The sequence below is a fragment of the Perca fluviatilis genome, chromosome 15 (genome assembly GCF_010015445.1).
Source record: "Perca fluviatilis chromosome 15, GENO_Pfluv_1.0, whole genome shotgun sequence".
Lineage (NCBI taxonomy): Eukaryota > Metazoa > Chordata > Actinopteri > Perciformes > Percidae > Perca > Perca fluviatilis.
The window spans coordinates 16,733,227-16,743,596 of NC_053126.1; the positions used below are offsets into that span (position 1 = coordinate 16,733,227).

The window sequence follows — 10,370 nt, forward strand, 5'->3', positions numbered from 1 at the left end:
TTTAGTGTAGTATGTTACTGCTGGGTGTGAGGGCTACACCAAACTTATTTTATAAGAGCACTGCAATTGTGTACTCTTTAACAAATCCTGTTCAAAGCAACTTTTTATCTCTTTAGTGGAATTTGTCATTTGACCGTCTGCGGTGCACTCACCTTTGACCACCAGGTGTCGCTGCTGCACTTTTAAAGAGATGATTCCATTGGCTAGCAACACGTCACGCGATCAAAACATAGCCTGGCGGTACGAGTCGCACAAGGAAGTGACATTACCTTAGCGGTTAACAGTAGCGAGCGACGTCCTTGCCAACTATCCTGCTTGAAAAAAGGTGGGAGTCAGTACTTTGTGATGCAGTGCCTGATATAACGTTATATTAACAACCTCTAAAAACATTCCCTGTTCCGTTTTAGGTATGCCGCAGAAAGATCCGTGTCAAAAGCAAGCATGTGCAATTCAACATTGTTTACAAGGTACATTCAAAACACTTGAATGGCATTAGGCTTTGTTATTAAAGCAAATCCCCCATTATCGTCTATCTGACCTAATCTCCCTCCTGCAGCTAACAAATACGCGGAGAGCATGTGTCAGGATGTGATAAGGGAGATGCGGCGGTGCTGTGAGGCTCAGACTAGAAACTCCGTCTGCTGCTCCGGGTTCAAGGACGCCAAACCCACGCAGAACAAAAGGAATGCATAGTTCCTGTGGGATGCTTTTGATGGGAATTATGGTGGAAAGGAACATTGTATCAATGTTTTATTGCCTAACAGTGCAATAGACTGAGTTAATTTAGCTGTGTTATCTAAAATTGAATACGATCTTTTTTATAGCAAACAATTTGACATATTGCAGAAAGACACATGTGTAGGCTGGTACACATACATGGAGTGGAGTGTATAACCCTTATTCATGTTATTAAGTCAGGTCAAAATGCCACACCTCTCTAACACAACAAAAAGTTGAACATTATAATGTAAGCTGGCACATATTGTATTTATTAAAGGGAATTGTTTTCTCTGGCTTTTCACGTCATTGTATGCACACCCTGATCAAAATATGAGGCACAATCATATTGCAGATGTGACTTGTTAATAAAGATCATGCACACCCATGGCAAATCCACACAGGGGATTCAAATTATTTCTGGCTGATTACTGTAGACCCATAGACTGTAAATGAAGAGATACCTCTTCCCAGTGTGATTGTGTAGGCCTACAGACTGTGTTTGGTTGACACCTTGCTGACTCTCCTGTTAGTTTTGTACACAGTAGACTACTTAAGTCTATTGACCTCACATCATTTCCTGTGTAGCTCAGCACATCTTAAACTTTGGCAGTGGTCTTATCATCTACAATTATTCAAAACATAGTTGGGCCTTTGATAACAAATGTACAAATGTTGATTTGCGCTACATGATCAACTAATTAATAAAATAAATGTGATGTTTGGTCAGGAAAGTTGCAAACAATTTTGTTTGCAGACCTCAAACATGTACAGTGCCTTGCGAAAGTATTCGGCCCCCTTGAACTTTTCGACCTTTTGCCACATTTCATGCCTCAAACATAAAGATATAAAACTGTAATTTTTTGTGAAGAATCAACAACAAGTGGGACACAATTATGAAGTGGAACGAAATTTATTGGATATTTCAAACCTTTTAAACAAATAAAAACTGAAATATTGGGCGTGCAAAATTATTCAGCCCCCTTAAGTTAATACTTTGTAGCGCCCACCTTTTTCTGCGATTACAGCTGTAAGTCGCTTGGGGTATGTCTCTATCAGTTTTGCACATCGAGACTGACATTTTTGCCCATTCCTCTGCGCAAAACAGCTCGGAGCTCAGTGAGGTTGGATGGAGAGCGTTTGTGAACAGCAGTTTTCAGTTCTTTCCACAGATTCTCGAATTGGATTCAGGTCTGGACTTTGACTTGGCCATTCTAACACCTGGATATGTTTATTTGTGAACCATTCCATTGTAGATTTTGCTTTATGTTTTGGATCATTGTCTTGTTGGAAGACAAATCTCCGTCCCAGTCTCAGGTCTTTTGCAGACTCCATCAGGTTTTCTTCCAGAATGGTCCTGTATTTGGCTCCATCCATCTTCCCATCAATTTTAACCATCTTCCCTGTCCCTGCTGAAGAAAAGCAGGCCCAAACCATGATGCTGCCACCACCATGTTTGACAGTGGGGATGGTGTGTTCAGGGTGATGAGCTGTGTTGCTTTTCCGCCAAACATAACGTTTTGCATTGTTGCCAAAAGTTCGATTTTGGTTTCATCTGACCACAGCACCTTCTTCCACATGTTTGGTGTGTCTCCCAGGTGGCTTTTGGCAAACTTTGCGACACTTTTATGGATATCTTTAAGAAATGGCTTTCTTCTTGCCACTCTTCCATAAAGGCCAGATTTGTGCAGTATACGACTGATTGTTGTCCTATGGACAGAGTCTCCCAGCTCAGCTGTAGATCTCTGCAGTTCATCCAGAGTGATCATGGGCCTCTTGGCTGCATCTCTGATCAGTCTTCTCATTGTATGAGCTGAAAGTTTAGAGGGACGGCCGGGTCTTCGCAGATTTGTAGTGGTCTGATACTCCTTCCATTTCAATATTATCGCTTGCACAGTGCTCCTTGGGTTGTTTAAAGCTTGGGAAATCTTTTTGTATCCAAATCCGGCTTTAAACTTCTCCCAACACGTATCTCGGACCTGCCTGGTGTGTTCCTTGTTCTTCAGGATGCTCTCTGCGCTTTACACGGACCTCTGAGACTATCACAGAGCAGGTGCATTTATACGGAGACTTGATTACACACAGCTGGATTCTATTTATCATCATTAGTCATTTAGGTCAACATTGGATCATTCAGAGATCCTCACTGAACTTCTGGAGAGAGTTTGCTGCATTGAAAGTAAAGGGGCTGAATAATTTTGCACCTCTACTCACTTTTTCTGTTTTTATTTGTTAATAATTTGTAATTTAGCCAATGAATTTCGTTCCACTTCATAATTGTGTCCCACTTGTTGTTGATTCTTCACAAAAAATTACAGTTTTATATCTTTATGTTTGAGGCCTGAAATGTGGCAAAAGGTCGAAACGTTCAAGGGGGCCGAATACTTTCGCAAGGCACTGTATATGACAAATGTGGAGGAGGTAAATCCCACTTTAACATTTGCGAGGATAGAAGAAACTTCGCCATATTCATCAAGGTTATATTAGGCATAATCTATGAAAAGTATATGCAAAACAAAACACTGGATCGTAGGGCTCAGACATGTGCATTTAAAGAGGGGATACATTTGGTGGCAGACAGAAAAAAACAGCCTAAAGAATGTGAATCCCCCTATAAGTTAAACTAGGAATGATACACTTCTTCATATACAACAAGGTGATGATGTGTTATATGAAAAGCGCTATATAAATCCAATGTATTATTATCATGATGATTATTACGGTTATTATTATAGGCCTACTCTTTAAGGAAGGGGAATTCAGAAACATTAACAATACCCAAAGGTAGTCAATGGAACTGTGGATTACATGAACAAAATATTGTTTACAATACTGCCTGTACATTTCAAATCAAATAAATTGAGTCGAGTAATGTGTTAAACTGATTACATCTTGATTTAACAGTAGGCTAGGCCTATAGCTTATTTGTAGGGTAGGCTATACAGTAGGCTGTTTGAATGAACACATTCCTTACAAAAGGTTGAATTACAGCAAGTTCGGATCAAGCTTCCAAACAGTAACATATGATGACTAAGTAATCGAATCCATGGACAATTTTAACGAAGCTAGTAATGTATGTCCACTTTGACTGAATGCATGCAATGCGCGCCCCCGCAAGCAAGCCAAGGCACGACAGGGCACGACAACGGCGTCGTACGTCCGTATGACGCAATGACGTGCTGACGCCAAACGGAAATTTGCAGCAGCAATTCTTTCTAGAAATCTGTAGCAGTTTCTCGCTAACCCTCGCTAGGTAGGTCTGTCTAAGTTTATCTTGGCTAAACACAGCCAGCCGCTGCATTGAATACTAATACACATTTCTAAAAAGTGCTGTTTTTAAGCGTTATCTGCTTTCTTGATTGGAGATTCGGGTTAGCTTCGTTCAGCCCACTAACTTAACGTTAACGTTAGCTAACTTAGCCGAGTCATATCCAAAGCTAACGCTGTTTACGTTAGGTTCTTATCGGCATAATGTCTCGGATAGACTACAGCGTGTGGGACCACATTGAGGTGTCGGACGATGAAGATGACACCCACCCGAACATCGACACACCCAGTCTCTTCAGATGGAGACACCAGGTAACGTTACATATTTAAAAAGGTGTAATTGCTGGACATTATACTGTAAGAATTGAAATGGAATAGTAGTATTTTCTATGACTGTATGAACCGTGAGTTGTTAACGTTAACCGTTAAATGTTTCCTGTGCTCACGTTGGTGCTGTAATGTAATAGAATTGCAAATTATTATCTATATTCGAGTAGGTAATAACTTAGAAATGTTATCCTTGTATCTGTACATAGTCAAATGTTTATATTTACCTTCAGATTTGTTGTCCTGTGTGTGTATTTTGAGAGCAACAAAAAGCTGGAATCAAATTCCTTGTATGTGTTTACACTTATCCATTAAAACTAATTCTGATTTTGTAATTAAATCCATTGTGGAATAAGGAAGTGGTAGCGGGTGGAGGTCCATCATAGCCTTCTGTTATGGTGGACCTCCATCTTCTACTACTTGCTTCAGCCAGTTCCCTGAAGAGAACATACTGTACATATAACCCTTGTATCTGTGGTTTTTGTACTTCAGGCACGTGTGGAACGAATGGAGGATTTTAAGAAAAAAGGTGAAGACTTGAACAAGGCACTCAGTGAATGCCGGCGTAAGCTGGCCGAGGCACAGAAGAAAGTAAAAGAGCTGACCATTTCATCAACGGATGATGCCAAAGCAGAGCTGAGCAAAGCCCAGGCTGAGGAGAAGAAACTGAAAAAAGAGGAGCGGGATTGGGAGAAGAAGGTCGCGGAACATGTACGGGAAGAGAAGAAGATGCCATGGAACGTTGATACACTCAGCAAGGAGGGTTTCAGCAAGGTGAGGCAGTAAAATGGGGGGGGGGGCTCAATAGTTGACACACCTAACAAAACATGACTTAGAGCCTGTTTTTGAATTGGTATGGCATGGTCATATTTTTCACCTACATTTTTTACCAGCCCCTATTTTAACAAAAAGTGGTTAAGAAGATTGTAATTATACAATAGTAACAGGCACATCAGTGTTAAAGAATAACACTTTTATCTTTTTATTGTTAGCCAATTCCCCTAAAGAGAACAAAACCAAAAATGAATCTATCCTGGTAACAAACAAGTATCACCAGTGTAGGTCATTTTTGCCTAAAACACATCAATGAGACACACTGTTGAATTGAGCAACATATTTTTTCATTACCATGAACTTGGTCCCTTTACATCATTGCATTTACAATCTCTGGAGAGTAGCCTTTTGTAGGGCAGACATCACTTAGCATGCTCAGGGATGCAGTTTTGTGTTTACACTACTGATAATAATAATAAACTACACTGGCTGTGTTCAGTGTAAGGAAGGAATATGCCACCCAGAAGAAAGAGTATGGCTCCATTTTTTCAGTAGTTTTTGGATAACAATGGAGTTTGATGGCACAGAGAAATAAACTATTTCATAAGTGATGTCTTGCAAGGTACACATTCTAAATAGCAGAATAATAATACATTGAGTGTGCTACAAAAACAATAGACACATTTGCAACAATCTGAAACACTGCAATTCAAAGTTAATTTTCATTTTTTTTTACTTTGATTCCAGCTCTGTCATCCATCCAAATCTTTTTACTTAAAACCCTCGTCCTTAAACCATTTATTGCGTCAGTTGTTGCCTCTGTGGCTTGGTAACGTACACATATCCCAGATTCTTCTTGCAATTTTCTAATACACATTAGTGCATCTTTACACGCCTAGTTTCCAGTGATTTTCTTTTCAAGGAATCAGCGACATAGTCTATAATAATGATTCTCTGCCACTGTTTGTCGTCCATAGAGCATTGTCAATGCTAAACCCGAATCTACTGATGAGACAGAAGAAGAGAAGGAGCAAAAGCATAAAACCTTTGTGGAAAAAAACGAGAAGCAGATCAAACATTTTGGTATGAATTACTAATATCCATTCATCCATGCATGTTACAGGGGATTGGCATTATAAGAAAGTAGAGATGGTCCTTCATTGCTGTCTTTATTACAGGCATGTTGCGACGTTGGGATGACAGCCAGAAGTACCTCTCTGACAACCCTCATCTAGTGTGTGAAGAGACTGCCAACTACCTGGTCATCATGTGCATTGACCTCGAGGTTGAGGAGGTAAACGCTACGAAACAGAATGTGTTTTTCAACATTTTGTTCTGAGGGAACTCTTATTATGTTTAATGGCCAGTAATCCTCTTTATTTTCTACAGCTTTTTTTTTTTTACAAAGCTATTGTGATCTTTTAAATATGTGCATTATTCTGCTTCCTTTTTTTGTTTGTTTGTAGAAACACGCATTGATGGAGCAAGTGGCTCATCAGACCATCGTCATGCAGTTCATTCTAGAGTTGGCCAAAAGCCTGAAGGTGGACCCCCGTGGCTGCTTTCGGCAATTTTTTGCCAAGATTAAGGTGACTGTGTTTGGATGCTACAAAATATAATTAAATAACTTATAGCTCTTTTTGACCAAAAGTTCCAGGAACTATTTAGGAAACAGAGGACATCTGATCTCATCTGAAGAACCGTGAATAATAGGCAAATTAGTTCTGTGATGGTTTAAAAACAACAGCGTTTGAAAGGAAATTTTTCATCTTCATCTTGCTGTTCTTTTTATATAAAAAAATATGTTTTAAGTTGAATGGAATGATTTCATTTCATCTTGAGAATGTCACTGTCATCATTGCATCTGGTTGAAAAGCAGGCAATAAGCCCTCTATGGTTGAAAATGTCAAGCTTGTTTCACCTCAGACCACACCCAGCAGTGATGTCAAGGGGTACTGGAGTACACCTGTACATCACTGCAACAAGGTGAGACATTAAACCGCTGGTGTAACAAGCTTGGTGACCACGCTCTCACTCTCACACACGGGCCATTTAGCTAGCAGGAAGAGGGGAGTTGCAGGCCCTGGAGCTCTGTCAGGGCAGCGGTGTTTGGTAGTCCATTAGCCCAAAAAACGGTGACTTTGCGCGGGTATGGAGTGCTGTGGGCTGCCAGCCGTGACGGAGCTCTATCTACCTCACAGCAGGCCGGGGTCTGTGAAGGAAGGCAGGCGAGGCAGCAACACAGGCAGCACCGGCAGCTGAACTCCGACACACAGTCTTACCAAATTTGCAATTGGCCATCAATTTTCGTAAAATGGCCCATATTTGAGCTGATTTCTCGCATAAAAAAGTCTCAGAAGTGAATTTAATAACGGAATAGCCCGACAAACAATGTATAACTTTGCAATGAGACCTGCTGTTGAGTCTCCCATGTGTTTCTATGTAGTTTGCTCAAACCAATCAGCGCGCAGCTCATTCTAAATATTCATGAGCATACCATATTAGGAAGAAAAGCTCTTGTTCCAAATAGAGCCATATTTACTGAGTAGTTAAGGGCCTAATAAAATAGCATTCGGGCAATTTTCAGCCCAACCAATGTTACATACCCTATTAGGAGACTTTAAGGAACAGTGTAAAATACCCTATATAATCATTCTATCACCCCTTTAAAATATTCCTGTGTTGGAGACGACATAATAGATGCAAATACTGTGAAAGTGAAATGTTAAATTAAATGCTGATTTTTATGGCCACTAACACACCGATGATTTGTCCCGTCACAGACAGCAGATCAGCAGTACCAGGATGCTTTCAATGATGAGCTGGAGTCATTTAAGGAGCGGGTTCGGGGCAGAGCGAAGATCCGCATTGAAAAGGCCATGAAGGAATATGAGGAAGAGGAGCGACAAAAGCGCCTGGGACCTGGAGGCCTAGATCCTGTTGAAGTGTACGAGTCTCTGCCAGCTGTAAGTTCTTTAGTTTTCAAGAAGCCTCACTCTCCTTTATCTTCTCTTGCTAGTTTAAAATGCCTTACAAAATGTGTTCTTAATTGCAGGAGATGCAGAAATGCTTTGATGATAAGGACATCCAAATGTTACAAGATGCTATTAGCAAAATGGACCCAACGGTAAGTTTCTTTGTTAAAGCCTACAGTTTTGTTTTTATAATAAACAACAGAGTAATACAGTGTTTTGGCCAGTAAAGTCTGCTAGGAGTCATATTTCAGTTATGTAAATGTATAGTTCTATAGTATCTGATTTACATGTGTATTTTTGTACCTACTTTGGGTCACTTTAAAAATGTGGTTGTTTTACACAATTTAGGAGGCGAAGGCTCACATGAAGAGGTGCATAGACTCGGGGCTCTGGGTCCCCAACTCCAAGACAGATGATGGGGATGAAAAAGAGGAAGATGCTACCTATGAGGAGGTGAAACAAGAGCAGGGAGAAACTAAGACGGAATGACCAACTTTGATCCTATGATTTGTTTCTGCAAATGTACTTACCCACTGTATTGCGACTCCACTATGTGTATGACTAGTTTGCCAATCATGGAACAATGAAATGACTTCTCTAAATATTTAGCTGAGACTTATGGGATTAGCGTTCACCTATCTGCACAACTATGTTGCATCAGTAACTCCTGCTTGGAAAAGAAAGTGCTGCTCGTGTTAGTTATCAGCTACATGTATTTGTATACACCTGGCAACTTGTGTGGGAGTGCCTACCTGCTTAATTTGTGCTGTTGTATAGTTAAACAATGTTCTATACATTCAGGTTGTGCATAAAATTTCCAAATTTAAGACGTATTGTTAGACTTAGGTCTTGCAACCAATGTATTTCCCCAAAGTGACATTTTCTACAAACTTGCTTAACTAAAGGTTGAATTATATCCAACTACTAAGACCAATGTGTTGTGGTTGTCTCTAAAAACTTAATGTGTGGGTGGCATGCTTTTCAAATCATAAAGTTTGAGGTAAAAAAAATGTGAGTCATAAGAGAATCACAAGAAAATGATCCATCCGTAAGACCTGAAGTTGTGGTAACCAATGCTTTTTACTGTAGAGCGACTGCATCTGTGCATGGGTTTTCAAATGAAGCATTTGGTATTTACAATGACATTTAGTGGTACAGTAGATACATAGGTATATATGCTATGGCCTTCAGTACATCACGATATATACTAGACATTAAAAGACAACAACCATTATTAAATGCAGTCCCAAAAGTGCTAGATAGGTGTGGTTGGATTCTATAGTCACTTTCAATGCTTTTATTTTGAAAGTGAGCGTGGTTGGTTTGAATTTTGCTTGATGTCAGAGCTGATTTTATGAAAATAAACAATTATTAAGTGAAACAGCTTAAACAAAGGCATCATTTGACTATTGGGTATCACTAAATAAAACCGATCAATGTACTGTATGCTGCCAGAAGCTATTGTAGGGAAAAATAGCCTGTTTTCCCTCCAAGCTTTTGTGTGAAATGACTGTATGTGATACAGGACTGGAGGCACCGGATTGTGTATTGAACTACCTTATATTGCAAACAAACTAAATGATGGTCAGCTGCAACAAACAAACAAGGTACCATCTGAATTTGACATGACTGACAATGGTGGCTACGAAAGTCCTGAAATGACTACTGTATTGAGGTGCCAGTGAAACTTATAAATGGCAGGTGCACGCGCAATATTAGACAACACATGACATCAAACAAATGCACATGAAGAAAACTCGCTAGTTGAAATGATAAAATCATGATATCTAGTGATCAACAGAAGGCCCACACCATGACATAAAAATGTAATAAACCGGTTCACTATATGCATGTTTTTGGAGGGTTTATTATTTGACCTTTGTTATTTGATGGTGGAGGGATTATATCTCCACCCTGGCCTGGGAATGCTTTGGGATCCCCCAGTCAGAGCTGGTTAATGTGGGGAAAGGGAAGTTTGGGGTCCCCTGCTGGAGCTGCTGCTGTATAACATAAAATATTTGCCTCAAAAAATAAGTACGGTATTTGAGTCATGTACTTAGTTAGGCTACTTTCCACCACTGTAAAAGGGTGTGTGTTTGTAAATGTCAGAGTTAATAGTGATGTCTTCTTTATTTTATATTAGGCCTAATAGTACTTATTGTTTTTCTACATTCAAAAATTAAAAACACTAAAAAATATCGGAATAGAAGCTAAACACTCTATAGTCTCTTTAGTCTGCAGTCCACACTAATGATGCGTGAAATTGATGCAGTGATGGAAAGTAACTAAATGCATTTATTTAAAGTACTG

The 10,370-nt window shown here is 39.7% G+C and overlaps 2 protein-coding genes across 2 annotated transcripts; both read left to right on the forward strand.

The window, feature by feature from the left end:
• The first annotated feature begins 229 nt into the window (after positions 1-229).
• On the forward strand, positions 230-1,118 carry cmc4 (C-x(9)-C motif containing 4 homolog (S. cerevisiae)). Its single transcript, XM_039825312.1, has 3 exons — positions 230-325; positions 408-467; positions 557-1,118. Exons 2-3 carry the CDS (start codon positions 410-412, stop codon positions 691-693), a joined length of 195 nt encoding a protein of 64 aa, XP_039681246.1. The 5' UTR covers positions 230-325; positions 408-409; the 3' UTR covers positions 694-1,118.
• A 2,766-nt stretch (positions 1,119-3,884) lies between these two features.
• On the forward strand, positions 3,885-9,441 carry LOC120575185 (hsp90 co-chaperone Cdc37). Its single transcript, XM_039825842.1, has 8 exons — positions 3,885-4,296; positions 4,804-5,085; positions 6,063-6,168; positions 6,264-6,379; positions 6,552-6,674; positions 7,869-8,051; positions 8,141-8,212; positions 8,409-9,441. The coding sequence occupies exons 1-8, from the start codon at positions 4,189-4,191 to the stop codon at positions 8,547-8,549; spliced, it is 1,131 nt and encodes a 376-aa protein (XP_039681776.1). The 5' UTR covers positions 3,885-4,188; the 3' UTR covers positions 8,550-9,441.
• The last annotated feature ends 929 nt before the right edge of the window (positions 9,442-10,370 follow it).